This window comes from Drosophila sechellia, chromosome 3R, assembly GCF_004382195.2.
Source record: "Drosophila sechellia strain sech25 chromosome 3R, ASM438219v1, whole genome shotgun sequence".
NCBI lineage: Eukaryota > Metazoa > Arthropoda > Insecta > Diptera > Drosophilidae > Drosophila > Drosophila sechellia.
The window spans coordinates 18,921,699-18,949,567 of NC_045952.1; the positions used below are offsets into that span (position 1 = coordinate 18,921,699).

The 27,869-nt window shown below is 44.1% G+C and overlaps 8 protein-coding genes across 10 annotated transcripts in view; 5 read left to right on the forward strand and 3 right to left on the reverse strand.

Moving 5' to 3' along the window:
* The first annotated feature begins 13 nt into the window (after window positions 1-13).
* Window positions 14-1,092, forward strand: LOC6607101 (39S ribosomal protein L47, mitochondrial). The gene is made up of 4 exons (XM_002031853.2): window positions 14-138; window positions 217-499; window positions 551-828; window positions 884-1,092. The coding sequence occupies exons 1-4, from the start codon at window positions 35-37 to the stop codon at window positions 1,032-1,034; spliced, it is 816 nt and encodes a 271-aa protein (XP_002031889.1). The 5' UTR covers window positions 14-34; the 3' UTR covers window positions 1,035-1,092.
* On the reverse strand, window positions 1,075-2,635 carry LOC6607102 (DNA ligase 1). Its single transcript, XM_002031854.2, has 2 exons — window positions 2,526-2,635; window positions 1,075-2,468 (listed from the first exon to the last, which is right to left on the reverse strand). Exons 1-2 carry the CDS (start codon window positions 2,550-2,552, stop codon window positions 1,089-1,091), a joined length of 1,407 nt encoding a protein of 468 aa, XP_002031890.1. The 5' UTR covers window positions 2,553-2,635; the 3' UTR covers window positions 1,075-1,088.
* A 218-nt stretch (window positions 2,636-2,853) lies between these two features.
* Window positions 2,854-5,206, forward strand: LOC6607103 (ras-like protein 1). Its single transcript, XM_002031855.2, has 4 exons — window positions 2,854-3,128; window positions 3,463-3,762; window positions 3,961-4,217; window positions 4,276-5,206. Exons 2-4 carry the CDS (start codon window positions 3,624-3,626, stop codon window positions 4,447-4,449), a joined length of 570 nt encoding a protein of 189 aa, XP_002031891.1. The 5' UTR covers window positions 2,854-3,128; window positions 3,463-3,623; the 3' UTR covers window positions 4,450-5,206.
* Window positions 5,207-5,631: 425 nt separating this feature from the next.
* On the forward strand, window positions 5,632-10,118 carry LOC6607104 (heterogeneous nuclear ribonucleoprotein M). Of its 2 annotated transcripts, XM_002031856.2 has the most exons (5): window positions 5,638-5,799; window positions 5,946-6,532; window positions 7,544-7,682; window positions 8,582-9,710; window positions 9,769-10,118. In XM_002031856.2, exons 2-5 carry the CDS (start codon window positions 5,952-5,954, stop codon window positions 9,822-9,824), a joined length of 1,905 nt encoding a protein of 634 aa, XP_002031892.1. In that variant the 5' UTR covers window positions 5,638-5,799; window positions 5,946-5,951; the 3' UTR covers window positions 9,825-10,118. The 2 variants fall into 2 exon arrangements, with proteins under 2 accessions (XP_032578648.1, XP_002031892.1); XM_032722757.1 differs by lacking the exons at window positions 7,544-7,682; window positions 9,769-10,118 and having other exon boundaries at window positions 5,632-5,799; window positions 8,582-8,751.
* LOC6607105 (myb-like protein V) lies at window positions 10,119-11,323 on the reverse strand. Its single transcript, XM_002031857.2, has 2 exons — window positions 11,214-11,323; window positions 10,119-11,158 (listed from the first exon to the last, which is right to left on the reverse strand). The coding sequence occupies exons 1-2, from the start codon at window positions 11,241-11,243 to the stop codon at window positions 10,262-10,264; spliced, it is 927 nt and encodes a 308-aa protein (XP_002031893.2). The 5' UTR covers window positions 11,244-11,323; the 3' UTR covers window positions 10,119-10,261.
* Window positions 11,324-17,533: 6,210 nt separating this feature from the next.
* LOC6607106 (ras-like GTP-binding protein RhoL) lies at window positions 17,534-18,627 on the forward strand. The gene is given in 5 exon segments (XM_002031858.2): window positions 17,534-17,581; window positions 17,650-17,668; window positions 17,671-17,933; window positions 18,000-18,170; window positions 18,230-18,627. Coding segments are annotated over 5 exon segments (642 nt in total). The 5' UTR covers window positions 17,534-17,548; the 3' UTR covers window positions 18,386-18,627.
* Window positions 18,628-19,132: 505 nt separating this feature from the next.
* LOC6607107 (membrane-bound alkaline phosphatase) lies at window positions 19,133-21,132 on the reverse strand. Its single transcript, XM_002031859.2, has 2 exons — window positions 20,925-21,132; window positions 19,133-20,860 (listed from the first exon to the last, which is right to left on the reverse strand). Exons 1-2 carry the CDS (start codon window positions 20,977-20,979, stop codon window positions 19,275-19,277), a joined length of 1,641 nt encoding a protein of 546 aa, XP_002031895.1. The 5' UTR covers window positions 20,980-21,132; the 3' UTR covers window positions 19,133-19,274.
* A 1,018-nt stretch (window positions 21,133-22,150) lies between these two features.
* Window positions 22,151-27,869, forward strand: part of LOC6621926 (mucin-5AC) — a 31,177-nt gene continuing 25,458 nt past the window's right edge. Inside the window, exon 1 of one of the 2 annotated variants that reach the window (XM_032721376.1) lies at window positions 22,151-22,460. The gene's annotated coding sequence lies outside the window, so the exon portion shown is untranslated. The remainder of the gene's footprint in view (window positions 22,461-27,869) is intronic. The other variant, XM_032721377.1, reaches the window with a different exon arrangement.

A 27,869-nucleotide genomic window follows, 5' to 3' on the forward strand; every position in this document is an offset into this window, starting at 1 on the left:
GTTGTTGTTCCAGCTGTTTTGTTCGGTCGAAAAAATGTCTTCGGCGTTAATAAAATGTTTAAATTTGGCAAAAACTGTGGGAAATGCAACAGTCAAGAGCTTTTTGGCAGCTCCAAAGCAGCCATGGCAGACCTGCAGGTGCGTTCTCTTTCACAAATCCGACTTTTACACACAGTAACCGATATAAACGCGCCTTTGTTTTTATGTAATATGTAGTGCGGCTGCCCTGCAAACGCCGCATGTTCAAATGCCGATGCAGATGCACACTTCCGCAGTTCGCCGGGATCTAATGGAGTTCTTCGACGACAAGAAGAACTGGAGTGAGAACGAGGTGAAGGTGGGTCGCGCCTGGCGGACGGAGGAGCTGCGCATCAAGTCCAACAAGGAGCTGCACCAGCTGTGGTTCGTGCTCCTCAAGGAGCGCAACATGCTGCTGACCATGGAGCACGAGTGCAATGACAAAATGGAAATCTTCCCTAGTCCGGAGCGCATCGATAAGGTGGGCGATATGTGATGGTGAAGATCCTTTTCTAAAACTTTAGAATTGCAGGTGAAAATCTCCATGGAAAACCTGGAGACAGTAGTGAGGGAGCGCAACAAGGCCTATCACCTGCTGGAAACAGGTGAAACGGGTGAACGTCCACAGAAGGCGGTGAAGAACGCATTTGGCCTGCAGGTCTCATACAAAGCATGCGAACACGCCCTGCCGCCCTTCATGAACCTCAAATGGATAAAATCCCGCAACATTGGCTTCGGCGGAAGAGCTGTAAACAGATTCCTCCTTAAGTACCGGGAGAAACTCTACAATGCCAAGCGCAAGGCCAAGAAGTATGTTGTCCTTAGCTAAATGGGATATCTCAATTAAAATCTTGTTATCTTGCAGCCGCTCCCGCAACGAAGTCATGATGATCCTGCGTCGAAACCCCAATTTCGATCTGGATGTGCTACGTCGCCAGTTCCCCGATGTCAACGTGGACAAGCTGCGCAACGAGGACAAGATTCGTGGTCACTATGTGCCCAAAGTTGGCGTGTGAGCAACAAAGCTGCAGCTATTTAGTTATTAAAACATCAAAATACCATTGACATCTTTAATCTTCGTCAAACTTAATCTTTGTGCCCTGAAATGCAGCAATTTTCGGCTTAAACTTCTGTTTGGCCACCCAAGACGGGTGCATGCCGTCCGTGGGCAAAGGAGCAGCAGTAGCGGTTGATTGATTGATACTTGGAGCAATAATTTGCGCCGCCTGGCCGTCGTCGCCGAATGTTATCTTCTTGCCTCTAAAATCACCAATGATTGGTTTCTGCTGTTGCTTAGCCAGCCAGGAGGGATGACGATCATCAGTTGGCTTTTTCGCTCTGAACTCTGGCTGCCTTTCCGGTTTCTCCCGATATGTGTTCGATCGTCGCTCCTCAGTGCGGAACCTCTTGACTGGCGGCGGTTCCTGTTCCTCATCAGCTTCGCTGTCATTGTCCCCGGAAAGAACTACGGCGCTGGACAAGTAGGGCTGGCCTGATTCCGTAATGAAAAAGGGATCAACCACATGTGTGGGACGATTATTGTCAGGTTGTGGTTCTTCTTCATCGATACTTGGCTGCCTTTCTAATCGAGGCTTAGGCTTCTGCTCTCTGGCTGGCTTTTTCTCGAACGGTTTTGGCTTAGATTCTTTCGGTCTGCCTTCTAGTTGTGGCTGTTGATTAAAAGGCTCTGCATTATACTCCTTGATTGTATTTAAATTCTCCTTTTCGGAACTGGGCTTAGTTATCTCCGGTTTGATCTGCTTATCAAAAGCTTGTTTTTTCTGAAGGTTTTTATCTTTTTTGGCTGGTGTTTTAGGTGTCTTTTCCTTTTTGACTTTGAGAGCTGGAGAACTTTCGGTTTTTACAAAGGACTGTGGGATTTTCTCGTCATTTACTTTGCTGACTTGAAGAGTGGGCGTTTCCGCAGCTGCTCCATTAACATCTGCATCCACCACTTTGTTCTGTTCTAACCACTCCAATCGGTTTTTGGTTTGGGCCTTCTGCTCCTTCAGCTCCTTGCGTTTCCTTTTCCGCTCCTCAGTGCGTTCTATTTTGGCCCGTCGCTTGCTCGTCTCTAGGATCTCCTCGCGCCACTTGGCCTCCTTATCGGTGGTGCTTAGCTTCAGGGTTTCAACCAACTTGTCCACCACTCCGTGCATCAATTTGTTTAGACGCAGCATGGCAATGCCCAGTTCATCCGGTGTAGAGCGCTCATTGGCAATCACCGCATTGGGATTTGTGCCCTCCTGCAGGAGTGATTGGCGTACCATGTCCATATATTTTAGAGCCTTCAACTGGGCCAGGCATTCTGTGTTCTTGCGTAAACGAATCTTTTCTTTTTCACTGTCCGGGTTTTTGGCCAGAACCTCTTTTGTCTTTCGCAGCTTCTGTACGATTTTGGCGATGGTCTGGGCGCGTGCCTTTTGAATGACCTTCTTGTTGGATATCACCTGTAAAAGTTCTTGTTGATTAAAACTCTATAATTTTAAATAAAATCGTTTATTTACCAAATTATTGAATTTCAATCTGTCCATGCTGGTTTCGTTACAGTGGTGGTTGAAATAATAGACTCAGGCTTGAGTCCGTGCTAAGAAACGGTGATGCCAGACCGGTGAACTACAATTGATAATTATTAAAAGCAGGGAGCGTCTGCCTGTTTTCACAGAAAGCTGTATTGATCAAATAATGTTTTAGTTTAAGCAAATTATAGGAAGTCGGTTGAAGTGCATGCACCTCTTTATTTGAATTTTTATATAGCAATCGCAATCGCAGGTCCATCGATAGTGCCGGCCAGAATGCAGACATCGCTATCGATTGTGCCATCGGCTTGTTGCCAGCTCTAGTATCTTCACAGCTACGTACAGCCTAGATTTCATCTGCATTTCACATACGGATTTATTGTTTTCCTGCGCTGTTAATTGCAATTACCGCACGGCAATTAAAGTGGTGCCATCGAGGAGTACCGCCTGTCGCACCGTTAGCCGCGAAAGTGACGTGAAACGTGCCCAGCAACTGCGCCGCGCGCGAGAGCGAGAGAGGCAGAGCAGTGATAGAGAGGAGCGGAGCGGAAAAACAAGGAGGAGCTAGCTGAAGAGGCAGCAACAAAGAAGGTCCGCAGCCCCGGCAGGCAAAAGAAAAATAATAAAGAAAAGGGCAAGAAACAACGCCGCCGAATTAGCAAATTCACCTAATTAATAACTCGGCTGTGGGGGAGATTAACTAATTTGCATGGAGCGAATGGGTTTTAATTTTAGTTTGAGTCATTGATCTCTTTTCCCCATTCTTTTTTTTTGTGCTGCCCGTCTGGCTGTGTGCATGCAGTGGTGCGTGTGTGTGTGTGCAAGCACCTAGTCGCAGTGACTCAGTGACGTGCATTAATTCCTGCCTAATTATGCGTTTAATTTATTTTAATCAATCTTAATTAATAATTTACTCCACTTGCAGCCCATACACGCACACTCACCCACACAATCACACGCAACAAGCGTACGGAGAGAGAGACTGCATCTGCGGGCGCCTAACAAGAGAGTAAGCATCGATCGCGAGAGAGAGACTGTTACTGTGACATTTGACTACGACAAATCGAAAACGGACGCCACAGCCAAATGACGGAATACAAACTGGTCGTCGTTGGAGCCGGAGGCGTGGGCAAGTCCGCGCTCACCATCCAGCTTATCCAGAACCATTTCGTGGACGAGTACGATCCCACAATCGAGGACTCCTACCGAAAGCAAGTGGTTATCGGTGAGTTATATGTAGTTAGATCTGGCATAAAAAGGGGTGCAGAGGTCCAAAGCCTCTAGAGATTTCTGCACCCTTTCGCTGGTTTGGTTTCCCGTTTAAATTTCGAATTTAATACGGGTAAAACATGCCAAGCAAGAGTATACCAGAAGAGATCTTGAGAAGTTTCAATATTCAAATGCATTCCCTATTCCCCTGCAGATGGAGAGACCTGCCTGCTGGACATCCTGGACACCGCCGGCCAAGAGGAGTACTCGGCCATGCGGGATCAGTATATGCGGACCGGCGAGGGATTCCTGCTGGTCTTTGCCGTCAACAGTGCGAAGTCCTTCGAGGATATCGGCACCTACCGTGAGCAGATCAAGCGCGTGAAGGACGCCGAGGAGGTGCCCATGGTGCTGGTTGGCAACAAATGTGATCTGGCCTCGTGGAACGTTAACAACGAGCAGGCAAGAGAGGTGAGTACCGGCCTTTAGAGTTCCGAGCGAACCTTACGTTCATTATGATTGTTCTCAGGTGGCCAAACAGTACGGCATTCCATACATTGAGACATCCGCCAAGACGCGCATGGGCGTGGACGATGCATTTTACACACTGGTGCGCGAAATCCGCAAGGACAAGGACAACAAGGGGCGGAGGGGCCGAAAAATGAACAAGCCGAATCGTAGATTTAAATGTAAAATGCTCTAAACGGCCACGCATTGGTTATTATTCACTTTTTATTTCTTCAAATGTCGCCTGTTTGTCTGTATGTGCGTCGGCGAATCGCCGATCGTCCTGGGATCGATGTTTTGTCCATTCTGGACACACAATGCGAAAAACACACACATGTGGGAGCGTGTTGGTCGGTGCAATTGTCAGATAAAAGAAGAGAAATTGTAATTAATTTAAGTAACTAGAGTTTTATGTACGTCGAAATGATTTTGTGAATGTGTGTGTTTTGTGTCGTTTGAAAGGCTGCGAGGCGCCCTTTTAAGAGTATTAACAATAACAAGCAAACAAAAACGAACGAAGCAAATCGAAAATGAAAATGAATATGTACCTCTACATAAAAACTATGAATACTGTTGTAACTGCCTTGGTTCAGCTGCTATATCCGTTTGTTTTCAACCAGCACTTAACTTGATTCTATGTTGTTTGTAATTTAACAGATACTCCGTGCTTAAAACTGAAACGCGATGTAAACAAATATTGTGAATTTATAGAGCCCTGTTATCTATTGGTTTCAACCCGACAGTCATACATAAATGTAATCTTTTTTCCGCACACACGCACGAGCAGAATTCCATTAGTATTCATCATTAGAGAACAAACAAACAAAAGCCGATAAGCTCAGCAATTTTCGCACAAACGAGCAAATTCGGGCCCCAAACTAGATTTATGTTCGGTAAAACACATATGTGTGGTGCTAAGATGATGAAATTATAATCCGTATGAGTTCTTGAGATATGCCTTTCTTTCTACTTACCATACTGACAGATCAATCGGAGAGAAAACAAACAGCCAATTAAATTTACATTATATAGTTTGCTTTAAGCTTTTTATACATACATACATACATACATTTAATATTTAATTTTTTGTATTAATTTTTGCCATACAAAAAGAAACGAAATAAATCGATTGTGTGTACTATTTATGGAATGTGGTTTTAGTAATTCCTCAGTTTTGCTTTTGTGAAAGATTCTATTTATCCATGTAAAGTCTCGTGTCTTGTAAATCCAAATGTTCTATTATTTGAATTTTTGAGTTGCGCGCGTAAATTACAGTGTGGCTACATTTCGATAATTCGAAGAGCAGTTTCGAAAATCGGCGATGACTGGTCGATACAAATCTGAAACTCGACGCTAATCGGACAACCATCGAATTTATTGTCATCGTATCACTGTCAACTCTAACAAAGACTTTTGTACTGTTTCCTATTTTATCTCGGAAAGTGTAGTTTGTCGCATGCGTTTGTTTTTTGCATAATATTAACTACGCCGGAATCAGTAAAATAGGAAACTTAACAGTATTAAGAGCACAGCCACTATCTGAAAGGTAAGCCATAACGCAAGCATAGAAAAGAACATTTGGCGAAAAAGTCGATTGACGCGGTCGCCATTTTGTTTTCGCGGACGCCGCTCCGGGTGTGTACTACTACAAATATTGCATGAACTACAAAACGCATTGCGAATCCCTTGCAGGCAACAATGAGCATGGACGCTAGTAACTCGGTGGAGAACCGCGAGAAGGAGCGCGACCGTCGTGGACGCGGAGCACGTGGCTCCCGTTTCACGGACGCTGATGGCAATGGCAACGGCGGTGGTAGTCAGGGAGGAGGCGTTGCTGCTCGCGACCGTAGCCGTGAACGTCGCAATTGCCGGGTCTACATTTCGAACATTCCGTACGACTACCGTTGGCAGGATCTGAAGGATCTGTTCCGCCGCATCGTCGGCTCCATTGAGTACGTGCAGCTGTTCTTCGATGAGAGCGGAAAGGCGCGCGGCTGTGGCATCGTAGAGTTCAAGGACCCGGAGAACGTACAGAAGGCCTTGGAGAAAATGAACCGCTATGAGGTGAATGGCCGCGAACTGGTGGTCAAGGAGGATCACGGCGAGCAGCGCGATCAGTACGGACGCATTGTGCGAGATGGTGGTGGTGGTGGTGGTGGAGGCGGCGGTGGCGGCGTACAAGGAGGCAATGGTGGCAACATTGGAGGAGGTGGCGGCGGTGGCCGTGACCACATGGATGACCGCGATCGGGGTTTCTCCCGTCGAGACGACGACAGACTGTGAGTATTCCCTTTACGCTTATTTCCTATACGTATGTGCACTTTTTCCGATATTCTGGAGCAGGAAAGCAGAGTTCATGGCACGCATATATTATTCAATTTTTAGAAACTTCCCAGCTGGCAGTGGTTCCATTTTAAATGTATCAACGATTGCGGCTCTGCATTGAAGTTAGTTTGATTTTTGATATATTTATGTAGGTCAGGAGTAGATTGTAAGAGATTGCATCCTAAAGTTCCTATTATCACGTACAAACTGCATTTTTTATTTTAAGGAGTTTCCGTTGTCGTTTGTGCATTATTTAGGTGACAACTGAATTTACATTCAGTCCAGGGTTCGTACTGCGAGTTATTCGAGGTTCCTTAAGGTTTTCGTATTAAATTTAACCATATTTCTTTCGAAAATTTTACTGATCGCTAATATAATAAATATAACATTTTATTTAGGGGAAAATTAACATTAATATTAGCTATGGGTTCAGTCGCACTCTTCATATCAGTTAGTTGTAATGCGAATATATATTTAATTATATATATATAATATATGCAGTTTGTATTCATCTGATTACAACGAAATCTCCGTTCTCTAAATGGTTATCTAATGATTTTTTTTATTATTAAAGTGCTCCGTTTCGATCTGAAGTCAATTATTTATGTTTAGTGTTGAGTTTGAAGGTTGATCACAGCAGGAGTTTGCTTTTTTGCTGCTGGCAGAACTATATTTGTTCAAATTGTCTAAAAGTTCAAGGATTTCTGGAAAGTCTGTCAAATACATCGGAGTTAGAATTTTGTGCTGTTTTTTGGAAAAAAAATAATTCAATTCGGAATTCAAATTTAAAGATAGTTTAAGACAGGACCTGAAGAAAAAAAAAACGTATAAAATGTTTAACGGATGGTACAATGTGATCGCGTCTGAATATCCTGCGGCTTTCTTGGAAACCCACTTCTTCGTAGCTGAAGCTTACTTGTGCTCTTTGTTATCTTTCTCTGGAAATCTGGCTTCTCTTTTTCTAGATCTGGGCGTAATAATTTTAACATGATGTCAAATGATTATAATAATTCGTCGAATTACAATTTGTATGGTCTTTCTGCTTCGTTTTTGGAGAGTCTTGGCATAAGTGGACCTTTGCATAATAAGGTTTTTGTTGCTAATGTGAGTATATTGTAATATAAAAATCCAATAATCCTATGTATATTATTCAACTGGACCGGACCACACTACAAATATGCTGCGTTCTGTTCTTGCTTCGGGGTCTCTGCTTCGTATTTATAACCCGCCTATGTCACATCATCTAGAAGATACTGTTTACTTGTTTTAATTCATCTAAGTCGACTCAAAGTAATGACAACTCCACGGTTTCCTTTCCCTTTTGAAATATGTTCCTTTCCCGTTTTCGAAAATTCGGATGGAATCGTATGCGTTGATGTGTTTGAACGACTGGGTGGAACTACTTGGAAGTCCTGGGAAACACACTGAGTACTCGATGTGATATACACATACCCTCTTCTACATCGCTACACACTGAATATATTTTAGTTGATAACATTACAGCAGAATGGACCCTAAGTATTCTAGTTTCTACTCAGAAAGCGAACTTAAGCGGCAACAACAAATTGGGCTACGTAAAATCTTGTTTTCGATATCACATATTTTGTTTCGGTTAAGTTGTTTAATGATAATTGGTTAGTCTGCAGTTGCAATGACATCTTGGAAGTTCCCTGACTGTTTGTTGGTTCTAGCGTTTTTGCCTCTTTTACACTTTTCACATAAGATGTTCCGCGAAAACCACTTCGTTATCAAGGGTTATAAATATGAAGCAGTTACGGGTGTTTTAAAATTCGACGTCGTCTCTGGGCTATTCCGTTTGGTTTCTGGGCACGTGTGCGGGAATGATTCTCCTGAGATTCTCGTCTATCGTCAGCATAGCTTTGCAGCATGGTTTTGTCAAAGACAGCAGTTGGTATCAACATGGGCAACTTTCGAACCTATTTCAGTGGACATGCCATCGGATTGACACACTGCTAATTTCGCTTTCTTGAAACTCCCTGCAGCTGGACTACAAGGTCGACAACAAGAAGCTCAAGCAGGTCTTCAAGCTGGCCGGCAAGGTGCAGAGCGTAGACCTTTCGCTGGACAAGGAGGGCAACAGCCGGGGCTTTGCTGTGATCGAGTACGACCATCCGGTGGAGGCTGTTCAGGCCATTTCCATGTTGGATCGTCAGATGCTATTCGACCGTCGTATGACCGTGCGCCTGGACCGTATTCCGGATAAGAATGAAGGCATAAAGCTGCCCGAGGGCCTGGGAGGTGTGGGCATCGGCCTGGGATCCAACGGCGAGCCACTAAGGGACGTGGCTCACAACCTTCCCAATGGTGGTCAGAGCCAGGGCCAGTTGCTTGGCAACGCTCAGCAGGGATCTCAGCTTGGATCGGTTGGTAGCCAACCAAACAGCAGCGCTGTTAGCAACGCCACGACAAACCTGCTTAACAACCTGACCGGCGTTATGTTTGGCAATCATGCGGCAGTGCAGCCATCGCCTGTGGCTCCGGTGCAAAAGCCTAGCCTGGGAAACAATACCGGTTCCGGCGGATTGAACCTAAACAATCTGAATCCCAGCCTTTTGGCCGCCGTGGTCGGCAATCTTGGTAACCAGGGAGGGAATTTAAGCAATCCCTTGCTGTCCTCGTCGCTGGGCAACCTGGGTCTTAATCTGGGCAACTCGGGCAATGATGACAACCTGCCGCCAAGCAATGTGGGTCTTTCAAACAACTACAGCAGCGGCGGCACCGGTGGTGGCAATAACTATAGCTCTGGAAACAACTACAGCGGCGGTGGCGGCACCAGCAATTTGGGATACAATGCCTACAGCAGCTCTGGTGGAGTGGGCGGCGGCAACGGAGGAGTTGGTGTTGATGGCAACGATTACAACACGGGCAATCCATTGGATGTCTATGGCGGCGGCAGCAACGTGGGCAATTCCAACGTTGGCTCGGCCAATGCTGTCGGTGGGTCCCGAAAGTCGGACACGATCGTTATCAAGAATGTTCCAATGAGCTGCACTTGGCAAACACTGCGCGACAAGTTCCGCGAGATTGGGGACGTTAAGTTTGCGGAAATCCGGGGCAATGATGTGGGCGTTGTGCGTTTCTTTAAGGAGCGCGATGCCGAGCTAGCCATTGGTAAGTAATACTCAAAAGGAGATTTCCTCATTTTTGCTAAACTCCAATGTCTTTTCAGCGCTGATGGATGGTTCCCGGCTAGATGGGCGCAACATTAAAGTAACATACTTTTAAGTCAGGCAGTTCAGTTCGACAGTTATTCTACGTTTCTTGGGGCCAATTTACACTTCAAGCAGCGCGATGACCAATGAAATGAGCTGATTTTCCTTATTTGACTCGCAATACGGAATTAATTGTGCACCCAATTATTTGTATAACTTTTAAATATTTTAACGCATATTATTTTACCAACTAATATGAATTTTGACGTTCCAAAAAAAAAAAAAATGCCCCAATAAAACCGAAGACGCGATTCAAATTATTTTTAAGTCTTTGAATTAAACGAAATAAAGTAATGTAAACCCTCAATATTAGTGGTCATGCTTTGTGTTTATTGAACTTTTTGCTTAATTACTACAAGCATTGGTGGCTTTGGGGTTTGATACATGATAGGGCCTACTCCCGAAATGATTTACAATTGTATTTGCTTGCTTAAATTAGATTCGCTTTCCTTAATTTGTGGACGGGGCTGATTTGAATCTTTCAAGGCGAGCGCGCGCCTTCTCTGACCAGGAGTTCTTGGATTCCGTTGTGGTGGGCGTGGTGGCAGCTGCTGAGACTGCTCCGGCTCCAAATCGCTCTTTCCGTTTTTGGAGACGATCATCGGACTTTGAGGTCGGTGTTTTGTCAGGCCCCACGAATCCGAAACGCTCGGCACGTTTTTTGAGTGCCTCCTTTTGCTGCTCCTCGGTCTCCTTGTTACCCTTGTTGGCCGTAATGGAGGCACTAGAGGATTTATTGATTGCCACTGCCACTGCGTTTGCAGTTTTGGCCACAGCTGGGGGTGTTATGCCAAACTTTTTGGCCCGCAGTTCCAATCGCTCTTGTGCAGTCAGCTGGTTAAGTTTCTTGTCGCCTGATGGCTTCTCTCCTTCCGTCTTCGGTCCGACCACAATAGGCTTATGCTTCTTGGTAGGAGTCTCGCCGGAGGAATCACTAGCAGCTGCAGCGGGCGCCTCGTTCTCCTTCGATGGAGTTGTCCCCGTGCTGGCTACCGTGCCCGTCGACTGCTGGGAATTGTTTCGTTTCAACACTATTTTCTTGGTCGGCGAAGCTGCCTCTGGGGCCGTAGACGTCTTCTCTTCCGCCAGCAGGTCCGGAATGGCCACAGTTGTGGGTGTGCTAAGTGGACTCTTCAGGAGCTCATCGTCGTTCTCATCGCCCAGCAGCTTGTGCTCATCCTCGTCGGTGAAGGACACATCGTCATCGTCAATGGCATCTGCTATGGCCGAATCCTCCAGAGAAAGGTCCCCCTCCAACAATGCGGTCTGCAATCGGTCCTGCAGCTCGGTTTTATTTCCATTCACGGCGAGCCCTCGAAGCTTCAGCTCGCGCTTCAAATCCGCCACCTGGAAAAGAAACACATAACTGGGATCATCTCCTAATTTTAATCTTTTAACTTACCTTCATTTTAGTCACGTCGCTTTCAGGCATTTTCTCAATTGTCGAACAAATTTACTTAAATGTTGTCAAAACCCCGTACAGTTAGTTAGTGATGAGATGATTGCTGAGCACACAAAAGTTATCGATTTCTTAAAAGTAAAGAATGAGTGTTGTGATACGATTGTGTTCGAATCATATTTATGCCTACCTTATTTGTTTAAAATGTCTTTGTGACCAAGACTTATTAAAAAAAGTGTATCTTAAAAATGGTTATCTTGAAAAATGCGAAAGAGAAAAATGAAATAATAAAATCTTTTAGCTATGACTAGAACCAAAGAAGCGGTTAAATACTATTCGATTTGTTATACATATTAACAATCAATCGATAACTTTTTCTTTAGAAAGATTGATATCGGAGATACTCTAGTTCTTTAAATTTTTCAAAATCCTGTCGCTATCCTCTAGTGTGACATCTGTTTTGCCCCTTGTGTCCAATGAAGAATAAAGAATATCTTGATTAATCTACACTTTTCGTGCATCATAAAATGTCCAATTCTTATGTCATGGAATCAGAAATATAAATTATAGTTCTTGTACTGGCTTTTGTATACCCTATTCGATTCTTTTCAAATTGTTGGTGTTCATTCACTGTGTTCGTAGTTCTGATTCGACCACGAACATTATCACTGGGCATATTCGCACAGCATTTTGGAGCACAATCTAACATGGGTTGAAAATAATCTCTTAATAATCTCTTCTGGCAAATTCTCGTTTAATCCTTTGCAACGGAGAATCTAAAATCTTAAGAGCTAATACCTTTTGCCAGATGTGCTATCTTTTATTTATTTTAGGCTTCCAACTAAGGTGCAATGGCCCGCAGTTTCTGAAGACTGGCGCATTTGATTGGGGATCACTCCTAGCCTTTCATGATTGTTATTGGATCGGGTTATATTTGTTTTTGTCACTTCAGTCCTCACCCCCATGATTCGCTGTTCCAGACCGCTTGCACGAGATAAGATATAAAATATGAGTGCTGTTCAGAAATAGCAACACTGCACTCCGCTCCCTTCGGTCCGGACAGACCGGAAACGGGAAATGGAGACACCCTGCAACATTATCTGGTCTCGCCCCTTAGCTATTCTTAGTCGCCCTTTCTAGCCTGCGAATTTGATTCCTTAAAGTACTTCACCCTGCGACCTTGGGAATCGTGCGATTTGCATCCCAGCCACATTGTGTTACTCCTGTGACTGCTCCGCCGCACCTGCTCATATCTTGTGGTACAATTCCCATTGTCAAGAGTCTTCCAGAAGTATCTTTCGTGGTTTCAGTAGCGGCACACATGTTGCTCATGTGTTCGCTTAAGTAGCTATGTAGCTATCCCTAATTGGCACTGCTGCACATTCATATTTGTGTGTTAATAATATTCCGGCTCTTCTCTTTGCTGTGACCGCCCGACTTTTTGGGTCTGGGTCGAAGCCTTTGTCACTTGACCTTTATTCCTTGTACGGCAGTGACTTGCCCAGTGCAGTGGTAATTCTAATTAATGTAATGCCCCATCAACGTGTCGCCTAATTGAACTCATGTACGCCAGTGCCACAAACTCGCAGTGAACGCATTTTATTCGGTCTAACCCGCAAGGCGGTTCTTTGGCTTAATTACCCCTACATCGGCCAGATATAAAGCCAAGTTTGGCGGCACGCACTTGCGGAATGTCGTTGATTAATGGCCTATGCCAGATACTCGGGTTGCAGGGCGGGATATTACGCCACAGGATTTTTAGCTCATAAGTAGCTTTAAAGTAGTATTTTGATATCTCAGTTAAGTAGGTGTTACGCACACACGTTCAGTCGTACGAATTTGATGCATTTAGAAGATTGATTCAAACGTTTTATTCGTAGTACAGAGTGCGTAAATAGATGTAACAAAGCATTGAGCTTCTGTATTCTAAAAATATGCATTCAAACCAAAATGTTATAAATTTGAATACGACATCACATAATTTACTCAAAAAGAAATGCAAAATATTTATAGGGATTAGAGACTTGGAGTTGTAGTTCGCCAAATTCGTATCCAAACCCAAACCATTGATAAGGCAACATTATGTGCCAAGTGCTAAGAGAGAGCTGCTCCGGCGCGCTCTCCTCGCTCGCTCTTCGCGTATCTGCGAGATACTCGAACTGCGAGTGAAACGAATCCGAATCGCCAAAGGTTCAGTTGTTCGACGACATCGCGTGCGATCGGTTGTGGCTATTCGTTTATCCGGTCTTACACTTTCGCCGCCGCCAGTTCGAGTAATCCACATCCACACTGCGATCAAGTCGCACGTCATCGCCAGCCAGACGTGTTGTTCGATTGATTATTGCAAATAGTACGCATACGGATAAAAGTACGGGCACACAAGTGCCGTATCTATAAGTACGTGCGCCAGTTCAAAGCGTATCCCACTAAGTTCATCCTCGCCAGCGCTAGCTGGCCAAATGTCGAATCCAGCGCTGAATAAATCCAACAACACCCAGTGACGACCTTGCGATGGTGTGGGCGCTCAATGGGGCTGCGATTCCACGAGCGGTTAAAACAACATAGCATAGATCTCACTCACTGGAGAGTAAACTTCGTGATCGTTCCTTTATCACCATCACCTGAGTCACTTTGTATGGCGCTCACGTCACCGCCCCCCGCCACCAAACCTCCCCCGATGCGACCGTCCATCCGTCCACAGCTCTGGAATGCCAAGTTGTTTCGGTTTACTATCCCAACTCTCTTGCTCTCGCTCCCTCTTCCAATCCCAATTCCAATTCCAATCGCTGTTGTGGGGCTCTGTTATTCTTTGGGTATCTTGGCAGGCGACTTGATTCTCCGCCATAATGGGCTCGATACCATTTTTAGTTATTAAACAATTATATGGTTGCACAGCCATTTAGAGGCCGTCGCAGGAAACAGAGTACGTGAATCCCCAGTCGCCTGTCGCCCCAATCCAATACAATCCATATTGTCGCTAATCAATTCATTGCGACCTATGGCACAATAAACACTCCGCATTAACCTCAATTAATTTAACTAATTGGCCGCGCGTGCCCCTGCAATCTGCCCGGATCCAATCTGATTCTGGGGATTCGCTGGCTCCTCTGGCCAGGTAACCATGGGTTTTCGCCATGGTTCCTCTTCCACTTATCGCCGTTGCTCTTTCAAGTCCAATTCCCTATGTACACCGCATTCACGGACATCTATCTTATCTAATCAGTTTATTAAATACGAAAACCCATGCGAGAAACCATAAAAATACATGCACATATACAGTTCGTATATTTTTCGCAACAAGAAGCAGAGCTGAATAAAATTTTTTTCTTCGCTTTGGTGTAGACGTAGGAATAGGATATGAATATAGAAATGTACCTATATATATAGGTTTGGAGTACCAATTCGATCTGGTTTTGGGCGTACGATTAGTTATACTGCAAGTTCTAATAACGCGAAATTCTGCTTTCTTAAGAAACTCAAGCCAAGTAATCTTAGTTATATAAAAGAATTACCTACATTCTACTGACGTCGCTTCAGATTCGTTATTTCGGAATTATTTAATTAATTGCGTAGTCGGATGATCCATCCATTCGCATAATTCACTTATTGACTAACTCTGCCTTTGTGTAACTGAGTTATTTGTGGACCGTCTGCTATATGTGGGAATGGGAATCCAACTCAGAGTCCGTATATGGAATGATGCACCCATTTATTGAGGAGGCTGATAAGAGACGCCTGCTCCAAGCCGAGGTTTGAACTGGAGTGACCCAAGTGAATTGCACATGAATAGTGCAGACCTTTCCTCATCTTGGGCAATCATCGCCACCGAATGAATGCAAAGAAAGCGAGAGTGTGAAATGTGGCAAGTCTTGTTCTTGGTTCAAGATTCCGAGAACGACGAGTTCGTAACTTGATATGAAAAGTTTACAAGAGGCCAAGCCTGTAGATAACAATGAACTGGAATAAGATATTCACGGACTGGCGGGCATGTGCACTTCATGTTTCAAGGGAGTGCATTAAATGCACAGCAATTATGTTTAAATAATTTATTATGTGTATTAATTACGAGCTGCGCGCTCGCTCGATACAGTTTCATTTTCATCATCGGCGGCCAGCGAGCTTGATAAAGAGTTTCCGCTGTTTTCCGAACTGATAGAAAGGCATAAGTTATGATGCGGCATGGTGCAGGGTAGCATGGGGGTATTGGCACCCTGGACCGTTTCTAGCACACCTGTTTTTTAATCCACAAGTTTACAGCGTGGAACTCAGGAAACTCATTCACGCGTTTGCTTAATCAGCTGGTTGTATAAATAGAAGAATTCGGTAGCATTGGGACTTAATTATTTGCACATTTCTGTAGTCACTAAAACAGCACCCAAAGCTGTTTGTTTATAATAATTTAAAACGCGTCCAAAGAGGCCAAAACAAAAGTGTGCTGTTTATTTAGTTTCGTTGCTGCTCGCTGGCCAAGTTTGTGTTTTTGTGCGCTTTATTTTTTTCGCCCATTTTTGCGCTAGTGGCTACCTAATGGTCAATTGTTCATTTGGATTTGTTTACTAATTTGGCAACAAAAGTAGGGAAAAAAAAGCACTGCTTCTATTTGGGGATACTGCTGCCATTTTGCTGGAACGAACTCATCCGATTCAAATTTGGTAACGTCATTCATACAGAATTGGAATAGAATTTGTTCAGAGTCTTGATCGCTTGAATAAATTTCCACTATTCAAGGCTTTAGGAAAAGTTTACAAAATCAATAAAAAATGGCAAAACTCAAAGAGAATGGCACTTAACCCCAACTGGGAGCCACTCGCATCAATGATGGGGCTTAATTGTGTTGACCCGGGCATCAAAGTGCCCCAGTCAAAGTTCAGCATCTGTGGATCGCGTGCCAAGAAAGCGTTTTATGTTTATTACTCACGCATGTGCCGCATCTTACAAGGCATTCCAGATATTGCTGAAGTTTATACTAGCTTGAAATTACAGTGTATTTGTTACTATTCCTCACTTTTCACTGCTTATCTAAAAGTTATCATGTACCTGTTGCGAGCTGATAGGTTGGTTGGAAGGTGTATTTATTACTTGACTTCTAACATAACATTTTGTTTGCTGAATTCAATCATCCATATGAATAAGCTTTTGCACTTATAGGGGTGAACAATTAAATTATTATTTTATAAGTATGTATTAGGGGGATATTTGGCTGTGGTTTTGTGCTTTTCGTGGTCAAAAGTTGGGAAGTGCAGTGCCGTCGAACGGTGAATGCTGATGAATGTCGCAACGCAACCGGTTTTCGAACTTTATTTTCTGAATAATTTGAAATGCAGCTCAAAGATGAAATTTGGTGTGGGTTGTGGCGGGAAGGAAGCGTTTTCCCTGCCGATGAGTCAGCCACCGACCAAAAGTGTGGTCAAGCTCTTCTAATAAACGCTTCCTCTGATTTGCAATTATGTAAGTAAACTGAATTGAGCCCGAGATATAAACAAGTGTACGCGAGATGACTCATGCCGCAAACAGTGAATAATTCCTGGTATTCGCATGAGTTTCGCTGCTTAAGCGGGTACCCCAAGAATTCCTACTCACAAGATGAATACGAATACGAATACGAATACCTAACGGCATCGCTCATTTGTAAATCGGGCAAATGTCTTTTGATTCGGATTTTGTGTCGTTTTGGATGCTGGTTAGGGAAATCTAGTCTATGTTTTGGGTCAACTGGAAACCGACGAAACCAGTTTTAATTAAAAAAGAAAAATTTATGAAACAAATGCGGTTTTGTTAGATTGTTTGTTTTTGTGCCTGGACAGATGGTGAAAGTCTTTCAGTTTTGGCCCGGCCTTTACTTAATTGTTATGTAAGGCGGGGGGGAAAGCCATAAAAGCACATTTATTTCCATTAGAGATTTCGCAGAATCAATTGCGCTCGATGAAGTCCAGTCCGCAGTTGGCCCCTCGTAAAAGCTCCAATTGCCCAGACATTTGTCGTTTTCAATTCAACTGGCGATTAGATTAAAAGTTTTGAAGTTCATGTGCGATATGGGTTGTATGATATATATATAGATAGATAGAATTTGTTTAAAATGTGGCACATTCCAACAATAATGAAAACTTCAAAGCGTCAATCGAAAACTATATTTCTTCAAGCGAACTCGACTGAAATATAATGTAGATTAGACTGGTGTATTGTATTCACTTACTCAGCAATATTTCCAGCTAATGCTGTGAAAGTTCATGATACATTCTTATACCATATTCTGTATGAGCAGTAATCCCATTTCTGCTGTATTCTGCAAGTATCGAAGTGAAGCCAGCTAGCGGCCAAGCCTGGAGATTTCCGGTTGGATGAAAGTGTGGGTGTGCCAAGATAAACACACAGTGCGCCAACATCTGCCACCAAATGTTGCAATCCCGATTGTGACGCCTCTATTTTGTCCTCTTCGCAGCTCTTGCTTAACAAAGACGAACGGGGAAACAACCGGGAATGACGGCGAACATAACGAAGAGTCCGCGCCCGCTGAAAATAACCATCGTGGGCGATGGCATGGTGGGCAAAACCTGCATGCTGATAACCTACACACGGAACGAGTTCCCCAAAGAGTACGTACCCACAGTGTTCGACAATCACGCCTGCAACATAGCCGTAGATGATCGGGACTACAATCTGACCCTCTGGGACACTGCTGGGCAGGAGGATTACGAAAGGCTGCGCCCCCTGAGCTATCCCAGTGTGAGTATGATAGGATAGGAAAATCAATCCTACTTATTGCTAATAAATTTCGTACCCGTTCCACAGACCAACTGCTTCCTGTTGTGCTATTCGATCAGCAGTAGGACCTCATTCGAAAACGTGAAAAGCAAGTGGTGGCCGGAGATCCGTCACTTCTCCGCCCATGTTCCCGTGGTTCTGGTGGGCACCAAACTGGACTTGCGCATTCCCAACTCGGAGAAGTTCGTGACCACACAGGTTAGTTAGTAACTAAACGCTTTACACTGTTGTATGCTAAGTTTACCCGACTTTTCCAGGAGGGAAAAAAGATGCGCAAGGAGATACACGCATCCAACTTGGTCGAGTGCTCCGCCAAGAAGAAGCTGAACCTGCAGCAGGTCTTCGAGGAGGCGGTTAGAGCCGTGGAGAGGAAACCAAAGACGACGTCCAAGCAATCGTGCAAAATACTGTGAACTAAGTGTATGCTTAATTTTGAATATTGTTATTATGCGTAATGTATTATGCTACTAATTCGCCTGACTATTTGTGCTTCGTTTTCGCAAAAGGGAAAAAAACTGTGTAGAAAATTTAACGTTAAGTTTATATTTTTAAGTCCCACTTGTGTGAAATCCATATGTTATATATGCAGCCAGAGGGCATAATTTGTAAAAAGATAAATAAAAACAGCACAAAATGAAAATTATATACACTTAAACACATTAAAATATAATTTAAATTTGAAATGACCAGCAATTAGCCCCATTGTATACTTCAATAAAACCCTAGTCATTAAAATTGTTTGTCCTTCTTATATTCAAAAACATTTTAATTGTATTTCGTCCTGCCATTATGATTTCAAATTTGGCGCCAAGTCGTATGTTTTGAAATAATTTAACATTTTAGTGTTGTCAACAGTAAGCTGTTGGGCTTAGTAAAGACATAAGCCACAGTTATGCGGATGCAAGCAGTCACATGTTGTTATTAGCCAACACTAAAAAGGGAACAAAATTTAAGCAGTCCACACATGTCAATCGATAACCAGTCCCCGTAAATTCGATATTTTGCTATCAAATTCAAAAGTGCATATTGTGCAAAAGTCTTGAAACATTATAAAAATAAAAAGAATCGACATTATAAATAGCAGCATATAGATAACCAGGTGAACGGAATCTTACCTGCAAATACATTTCGTATAATAATGGCCCAAATAGTAATCGATGATTTTTTTTTTCGATTTCAATTATTTATTTTAGTATCCCCCTTATACGATTGCTTATCTAGTGGCTTCTCTCTTAAACGAGAATAATACGTTTGTCGCTTAAACTTATTGTGCTTCACTTGACCTTTGATCCCCGCCAAGTTTCAGCGTGGTCTCCGTGCCACGCCCTCATCCACGCACATGTTACGATCACTGAGGCAAGAGGCGTAACCGAGAGCGTGGGGTATGAAATGCTGCTCGAAAACTCCGGTGAAAAGCTGGGCATACGGTCCACTGGCAAAAACGGCCACATCATCGCCACCGTGCGTTTCCGATTCCAAGGGAACTGTGCTGGGGAACATGAAGTCCTTGTTCTTCATGTTGATGGCTCTCAGATTTTTTCTCCGCACAGCGCCGCCTTCCCTAAGGTAGTTACTATCATAGCCCGGTCCATTGGCATAGCTCAGGGTGGCATATGGTAGATCATCCGCCGCCAGCTGTCCGTCATTGATGCCGAAGATATCGTTCTTTCTGCTGGAATAGCCCGCCAGCGACATGGTGTGCGAGTGATCCGAACTGACCACTATTAAAGTGTCGTCCGTACTCGTGTGACTCCTGGCAAATCGCACCGCCTTGTCAAACTCCGCCGTCTCATCGATGGCCCTCAAAGCCAAGGTGTCGTGGTGACCATGATCGATCCGACCGCCCTCCACGAATAGGAAGTAACCGCGTCCGGCACTCTGACGCTCCAGGATTTCCATGGCCGACTGGACCATCTCCTCCAGCGTTGGTTGCTCTGCTGGACTAGCATCCAGATGGTAGGCCATGTGGTAGGGGGCAAACAAGCCCAGTACTCGTGAAGTGTGATTGGATAGGTTGAGCAGCTCCCTGCGGTTCTCCACATAATGAGCACTGTTCGTGTGCTGGTTCTTCCACTCGTCGATGAGATTGCGGCCATCCAAACGGCGACCAGGCGCTCCACTGGAATCCGTCACGCCTTTGGGCAAGAAATTCTCGCGACCTCCGCCCATTATCACATTAAGTTTCTGACCCACCGGACTGTTTATCAGCTGGGCAGCGGCGTCCGGACACAGATCGGGATCACCATTGTCTCCCACCACTTCGGCGTCGTTCTCCCAGTTCCGGTTGGCCAGGTGGGCGTACACTCCAGCTGGTGAGGCATGTGTTACGGAGGTTGTGGTAACCAGTCCCGTGGCCATTCCCTGCTTCTGCGCCCAGGCCGCAATGGAGGACACATGGTGGGCGGCTTGTGCCTGCGCCTGGCAATCCTTGAACTGCACTGCTGCACTTACTCCAATCGTGCCATAGTTGGCCTTGACACCACCCAAATAGGCGGTGGCGGTGCAGGCGGAGTCGGCCACCTGCATATTGGCACAGTAGGTCTTGCTGAGACCCACATACGGGAATTGCTCGAAGGCGAACTGCTTCTCCTCGCCGCCCAAGTAAACGCGACCCGCCGTGATTGTCGGTATGGACATGCCGTCGCCAATGAAGAGCAACACATTCCTGGCCAGCTGGGTGTTCAATCGCAGCTTACTCTCCAGCTGCTGATCCAGCGTTTGGGCCGCCAAACCCTGCCAGTACTCGGCGTACCGCTCCTCCGATCTCACGGCATCGAAAACGATCTGTGGCATGGCACGCTTGTATCGACCTCCTCCGATTGGAGTCGATCCGGTTCCCATTAGCGAGAACACCGGATGCATTCGCCTCTCGGCATCGTGCGAGGATTCTGCAGGTACAGTTGGGTTAGTACTTAGCTTACATTACTCAGGTCTACCCATATAGGAACTTACCTCCTCCACTGACTAGAGCACTCAGGCTGAGGAAAAACAAGAGCTGCAGCCTCATTTTTCAGTACTTTCTTCTGAGTTTCAGAGTTTCTCAGTTTCCGAGCTGGCTGTACGCTGCCCAGCACGTTTCCTCCGCCACTGATAGTCGTTAGCACGAGACCTGCGATATTTATAGCGATCGGTTGGGAGGTTCAAGATTTCATAATGCTATGCCGCCATCGACCTGATCGCCGGTTGATATGAAAAAGAGTCCCGCTGCCTTGGGTTCACTGCGGTTTTGTTTCGAAAACACGGAACAGTGCGCAGTGGAACCTCCTACAAAAGGTACTTAAGGCAATTAATTTAACAAGATATACCTTTCTACTTTTGTAAATCAAATTTGCTATTTAAGTACTAACCATTTAAGTCTGGAATAAAAATCAGCTTTGCAATTGGCAATAGCTCTTCTTTTCCCACTTTCATATAATTAAACGTTCACTTTGTTGCTTAGACTGAAGTTATGAAGGATAATAATTGCTTATTTGATGGATTTCGGGTTATCTTTAGGTCCATATAGGGGTGTATACATTGTTAACCATATACGCATGATGGCTTACCTCTTTAGTTGTGCACCATAAATCTAGGTCTCTGTGTCAGCGAGTGCCTACTGTAGATGTTATTTGAAGACTGTAGTTTTTGAGCGGCACTCGTTATCAGCGACCGCCGGCGTTGTCTGCCTGCCAGGCTGGCCGATACCCCGCCCGCGCGTCCCGCTCGCTTCGACTGCCTGGCCTGCCGCATCCGCCTGCCTCCTGCTCTTGGAACACGCGAGTGCTTCACGTGATCGCTGATTAGAGTGGCTGCGGCTGTGCCCGTTTTCTATTTCGGGCTTCCAGTTAAGTCATAAACGCGGGTTAATTACCCCGCCAGCGAAGATGCTCAGCCAGATGCTGCGAAAATCGTTTCAAAATGCGCGCCATGGGCCGCTGTGACTGGCTGTCCGCCGGATTGAATCTGGCAATTCCGGCGTAGTGTAGATGGCGCAAGCGCCAGCATCAAAACAATGAGCAGGAGTCTTTGGATTGTATCTGCATCTCGCTTGCGCCCACCGCCAGATGTATCTTGCAGTGCGAAAGCCTGAGAGCAAGAGTATCTGAGAGAGCGTATCGCAGAGTATCTCGCAAAGCATCCGTCCATCGGCATCCATCGGTTTTTGGGATGCTGAGCGAGAGCTTCTGCTTTGGCAGCGCGCACTTGGCCAAAATAGTTGTTGGTTCGCATGCAAAACGTTAAAATCGCATTAGCTGAAAAACATTTTTATACCAACGGCGCGTTTTTAATTTTTTCTACACTACAACAACACGAAAAATATATAAAATAAACTAGACAAAGTAGATGGCGAAAAGTAAAAACCAAACCCCGAAAAAAAGCAACAACGAGTAAAACTAAACTTTTAACGTTCAACAAAAATTCATTGCGTATACATAAATAAATAAACGGGTGTATATAGAGAAATACATATAATAAATGATAATTCAATAATTTTCAAACAACAAAAAGGTTCGAGCAACGTTCAGTGAAAAAAGGCAAAAACATAAGTGCTGTTGAAAATCAGGAAAATAAAAGGAAAAACAGAAGTGAATGGCATTGATTTTTTTTTTAAATAGTTGACAGTAACCTAAAGTTGCAAAGTTGTAGGATTCTTGTGCATTCGTGTGTATAACTGTATGAAATGCAAGGACTGTTGGGATTCTCGATGCGTTTCTTTTTCTTTGTGGGATCAGCAGGCAGAAGTATAAAAAACGTAATGGCACACGGGAAAATTCATACATAATACAATACAGTAAATTGCTAACTGTGTTTCGGGCCCCTAAAAGTCGTGTTCGTGTGTTTGTGTTCGTCGGGATTATGTGACTCCTGCGTATACATATCTACAGTGTCGGTGGGCAGGGATATATACGTATATATCTACATATATACATATATATATCTCCATTTGTATATACCGTTAACAAAGTTGGACGCCCAGCTGGCTGCCAACTCAGTTTCCCGCTTGACAAATGTCCTGCTGCGTCCTTTCGAATGTTTCGCTCGTGGATTCTGTGTTAATTTCCCCTGCAAATGCAATGCCAACTTTAAGCTGGCGAAGCCACACGAAATTTTAAAGGGGAAACTCGTGTGTTTCCTGCTTTTGGTAATCGCACAACAATCTGGCAACTTTCAATTGCCTTCATTGACAGTTAAAACGAAAGTTATCAAAAAACACGAACAACCAGCGAAGTTTTAGCATGATAATAACACCAACAACAACAGCAACAACACGCAGCGTTGACAACTACAGTTATAGCAACAACAACAATGGCAATTCACAAGTCAAACACGAGACAACAACAACACAAGCACAAATTAAATAACAACGAAAAATAAAAGTAGCCAAAAACTTTGCCAAGAGACACACCTACACACACAAACACACGCACACTAACAGCAATAAGCAAAAGGGCGGGGGGTGTGGCCGTCCTTTATGGGGAAACAAACTTTTAACATAGTAGCCCACATACACACACACACGAACGTACGACCGTAAATTTTCGCACTCACACTGACGCAGGATAAAAATGAAATGAGGAAAAGCAGCAAAGAGAAAAGGAATCGAAGCGAAAGATGAATACTATAATGTAAAATGGAATGTAACGGTATCTTACAATGCCACTACAATGTACCGATAATGAGATGTCGGTGCGAGTGTGTGCGTGTGTGTGTCTGCTTACAGTGGTGTGCGTGCATGTTTTACAGAGGATATCAAGGAGTGTTGCCATTTTAAGATAAAGTTCAAATGAAAATGGATTTCCTGTCAATGATTGCTTTTCTTAGCTTTTGATCTGACTTGTCTTTTTTTAGCTAATTGGATTTTATTAAATATTTAAAATATAAATTTACTGTGTTATTTTTGCATCGAGACAAATCTAATTAGAGGATAGATTATTACATCATCGAAATTATTACTGCTGCTTTTTCAAATGATTCAGTCCCTTTGGAATTTATTTCAAAATTAACTAAATGTTTTAATTATATCATTAATGCGGATAAACTTTAATGCACTTCTTTCTTTGTATTTTATTGTTTTTCTTATAATTATCTGTTTCTATCCGATGTTATATAATATATATAATTCTGCCTTGGATTAAAGACTGCTTTTATGCGGAGCACTCTTTCTACTTCAATTATTCTTAATCCATTACAATGTTCTTGTGAGCGAGTTTTCCCTCGAATACTGTTGGGAATTCCCCAGTCTGAGTCGCTGATATGCCAGTTCCGTTCCATAGTACATCATCAGCAAGCATTGTTGTTGAGTGGCAAAGGATGCGCGATGCGGGGCACACGAGCGGATGAAACGAACGCACGACCAGAGCAGTGCGGCACGACTGCTTTCTCTTTGGCGCCACCACACTCCCCCCAGCCGCCCTAGTGCCTCCCCACACACCACCCCTGCCCAGCATGCCGCCCATGCCACCCACTTTGCCCCCAAAAAGCACGCGCTCCAGCAGCGAGTTAACTTTGACGTTATGCTGTAAGCGTTGGGTGCTTCGTTTAAATGAGTGCTCGTTGAATGTGTGAGTAATTGGAGGGGATGCTGGATGCTGGGGGGGAGGGGGTAGATATTCTGAAAAGGAGGTGGCAAGTGGGGTGGCGGGTGGTCGGGTGTCTTTGGGGATTGCTCGAAATGGAAGAGCAAACGACAACAAGCAAAACATTGATGTTACTGGCGGAGGTTGCCAGCAGACGCTGGCTGGCTTTTATAGTTTGCCAAAGGAGTGAAATGGCGCCAGCTGAAGATTTATGCATGTATTCGTGTTCTATGTGCGTGTGTGTGTGGGAAATTATGAAAGCATTTGTGTGTGAGTTAGAGTAAACATGACCACTGTTTGGTTGGGGGTTGTTTTGCTTGCCGCACGGCCCACACGGCGTATGTGTGCTTTTCGGCTGTGTGGTGTGTCTTTCGTGTACTTTTGTATGTTTGCCCACCTTCGCTGCATTTGCTGATTTTGAGGCCGCAGCATATTGTTAATGGCCTTCTGCCCAACCGCTCCCTCCGCCTCGTGATCCTTCAACATGGCTGATGAGGCTGACGGAGGCCATCCAGCAATGGCACTCACTGCAGCGCTGACCTTCACCCATTTAACAGCACTTATCCGTCGACAAACGGACCGAAAGTTGAATGCCATCGCAGTTTATTTGCTATTTTTGGCTGCCTACGGGAGAAAAGACTTAACTTTTCCAAACAAGCTGTCAGTATTATTATAAAGATAAGTTATGATCCTAAAGTAATCCTTAATGGAAAGATACTGTGTATGGTTTTATTTAGAGTGAAAATTCGGAGTTATCTCTTCGTAGTTTAGTCTTAGCGGAGATTTTAGTTTGTCAAGAGTCATAAATATATGCCTTATGCATTTGCGAGCTTTTCACAACACAATGCGATGGTAGTTGTTATCCTTTAAGCGGCGCTCTTCGTGTTTCGCACTGAAAGCCACACAATGCTGGGCAGTACAGTTTTAGTCCGATTCCGGAATTACGGTCAAGTGGTTGCTCGGGCTGATTGATTTGCATTCATTAATCAATAAGGCATCAAATTAAAGAGCCATAAAAGGAGAGAGCGGCAAGAAATACAACGCATAAAATGTATGAGCGGGAAAATAAATAGGATTGCTATGCCAATTCACATACATTTAACGGCCAATGGCAAATTTAATATCATCCGCGAGCGGCGAAATTGCTGTCGTTAAAATATTTTACAACATCCTACAAAGATTGAAAACGAATCAGGCGAACGAACATGCATTGCAAATGGGTGTGGGGTGTGTGCTTATGGGTGTGTGTGGGTGGTTTGGGGGGCGTGCCGCTTTTGGGGCAGTCCTCGTATCATAGATGTTGTTGCCTCTAAGTAAAACATGAAAATTTAAATATTGGCAGAGCCATACGAAAATTGCACGTTGTTTATTTACATTGTTCGGTGCTGTAAAAGCCAAATGGGAAATGTGCAACCAAAGGTATATATCTTCTATAAATCTACTATGTATATATATATATATCGTGCATATCGCGTGTGTAATTAGAGGCCATCAATTGGGAGATTGAAAGTGCCTGTCGCTTGCAAGATTTGTGAGTCTTGAAATGCATGAAGGATTTGTGTGTTTACATTGGGGGGAATTCACTGCCTCATTTTTGCCTCTCATCTGAGATAAACAAACGCGGAATGAGGAAGTGAAGCCAAAAAATTCTTCTGACTGCTGCCAAAATTTATTCAATTGATCCTTTAAGTCTCTGTAAGCCGGGCCAAAAAAACTTCGCCACCTGGTTCAGTTTCATTGGCATTTAAAGCAATTAAAAAGTCACACACAAAATACCCGCCCATACACAGGAAAGTTGAACTTAATGTGGCAACAAAGTGAATAACAATTTTAGACACCGCCTTCTGGGAAAGGACTTTTCCCATTTTCCTTCGCCGACAGACAGCTGTTACATGGAAATGAGGCTGAATTTCATTTAAGCCATTGAAATGCCGCTGTTTACTCAGCTTTACTTTTTTTGTATTTTCTTTGCTTACTTTGCAAGTTATTGAACCCGTAAAAGTTTTTAATTAAAATTCAAATTAGACAAATTAAATTGCCTGCTAGGTGCCGCCGATTGCCATTCGAAATGGAAGACGTATTTTTATGTGGAAATGTCCTGGGAACGTGCGTTAAATTTTAATTGATTTTTCCCAGCGAATTGTGGGCGCCCCTGCGTGTTTCCCTGTATGTGTGTGTATCTGTGTGTACCTGCTTACGCGCAAAGTAAACGAAGCGAGATGTGAAAACAGAGATGTGGAGTACAGAACATAACGGAACAACAGACACAGATACACGGACGCAGCAGCACCAATACATATGCAGACCAATGCGAAATGGCAGACTTTCAGGCGTGCGAATAAACGCACACTCTCTCCCATGCTCACACACACACACAGGACTCGGCATTCGTATTCGTATTCGGACTCGCATTCGCATTCGGTTCTCTGAATGAGAAGCTGGATGTGGATGTGTGCGGTGGGTGGTGGGTGGTGCGGGAGGCTCCGCAGGCGTTCGTTGAAAGGACAATTCAAGGAGGCAAACGAAAAACATTCTGCCCGTTCTGTTCAGGCTGCTGGTGTTGGTGTTGTTGTTGTTGCTACTGTTGTTGGTAGGCTGTTTATGGCCCAGCCTTGCTGTCGTTGTTGTTGTTATCCTGCTGATGCTGTGTATCTATATAGAATTTATCGATTTATTTTGACTTCTCTTTATGTGCTCTGCCTTCCCTAATACATACAAACAGGGGCGCACCAAAGGGATTTGCCTCTTTTTTAACATTTTAATCCGAAAACTCGTTGCTGTCTATTTATACATTTAAACTAAAAGCTTCGAAAAAATCATATTTTAAGCTAAAATGCTTTTCATCCCACTTTTGAATGTATTTTATATAGGCATCGCGTTTATGTGCATGTTGTTAAGCCTATTGATGCTTAAAAGTAGGCAACACTTTTTGCTAGCACATACATTTTATATAAGAGAATTTATATCGAAGAGAATAACGTATCCTTGACTAGAAGCCATTTTTCATTCTTGAATAGTAAATTATGTAAAATTTGAAATCATTTGTATAATTGTTTAAAGCACCCCTGGAGCGCTTGAATCCCTCTGGAAGAACCGCCGCCGACGCCGCTGTGTAACGTATTATTTAATACGGTTTCAAAACGATAAGGCTACAAAACTCGGTTAGCAGGCAGCCCACTTTAGGGCGCTTCTGGGCGCTTGAGCGTTTGGTTTTCCCTTCAACCTTCAGCGTTCAGCCTCTCACCCACCACCCCCCACCCTCCTTCTGTCCTTTTTCGGTTGCTGTTTTTCGCTTTACTTTTTGCGCTTAATGCGCCAATTCTGACAACCGTCGAGCGGC

What these genes read in the sequence shown, in the direction of transcription:
- LOC6607101 (XM_002031853.2), top strand. Translation starts at nt 35, where the DNA reads ATGTCTTCGGCGTTAATAAAATGTTTAAATTTGGCAAAAACTGTGGGA. An exon ending in CAGCCATGGCAGACCTGCAG is followed by an intron (nt 139 to 216) that starts GTGCGTTCTCTT and finishes TGTAATATGTAG; the next exon opens with TGCGGCTGCCCTGCAAACGC. An exon ending in GTCCGGAGCGCATCGATAAG is followed by an intron (nt 500 to 550) that starts GTGGGCGATATG and finishes TTAGAATTGCAG; the next exon opens with GTGAAAATCTCCATGGAAAA.
- LOC6607102 (XM_002031854.2), bottom strand. Translation starts at nt 2,552, where the DNA reads ATGGACAGATTGAAATTCAATAATTTG. An exon ending in GATTGAAATTCAATAATTTG is followed by an intron (nt 2,469 to 2,525) that starts GTAAATAAACGA and finishes GAACTTTTACAG; the next exon opens with GTGATATCCAACAAGAAGGT.
- LOC6607103 (XM_002031855.2), top strand. Translation starts at nt 3,624, where the DNA reads ATGACGGAATACAAACTGGTCGTCGTTGGAGCCGGAGGCGTGGGCAAG. An exon ending in CCGAAAGCAAGTGGTTATCG is followed by an intron (nt 3,763 to 3,960) that starts GTGAGTTATATG and finishes ATTCCCCTGCAG; the next exon opens with ATGGAGAGACCTGCCTGCTG. An exon ending in ACAACGAGCAGGCAAGAGAG is followed by an intron (nt 4,218 to 4,275) that starts GTGAGTACCGGC and finishes GATTGTTCTCAG; the next exon opens with GTGGCCAAACAGTACGGCAT.
- LOC6607104 (XM_002031856.2), top strand. Translation starts at nt 5,952, where the DNA reads ATGAGCATGGACGCTAGTAACTCGGTGGAGAACCGCGAGAAGGAGCGC. An exon ending in CGTCGAGACGACGACAGACT is followed by an intron (nt 6,533 to 7,543) that starts GTGAGTATTCCC and finishes CTCTTTTTCTAG; the next exon opens with ATCTGGGCGTAATAATTTTA. An exon ending in ATAAGGTTTTTGTTGCTAAT is followed by an intron (nt 7,683 to 8,581) that starts GTGAGTATATTG and finishes AACTCCCTGCAG; the next exon opens with CTGGACTACAAGGTCGACAA.
- LOC6607105 (XM_002031857.2), bottom strand. Translation starts at nt 11,243, where the DNA reads ATGCCTGAAAGCGACGTGACTAAAATGAAG. An exon ending in GCGACGTGACTAAAATGAAG is followed by an intron (nt 11,159 to 11,213) that starts GTAAGTTAAAAG and finishes TTTCTTTTCCAG; the next exon opens with GTGGCGGATTTGAAGCGCGA.
- LOC6607107 (XM_002031859.2), bottom strand. Translation starts at nt 20,979, where the DNA reads ATGAGGCTGCAGCTCTTGTTTTTCCTCAGCCTGAGTGCTCTAGTCAGT. An exon ending in TGCTCTAGTCAGTGGAGGAG is followed by an intron (nt 20,861 to 20,924) that starts GTAAGTTCCTAT and finishes CTGTACCTGCAG; the next exon opens with AATCCTCGCACGATGCCGAG.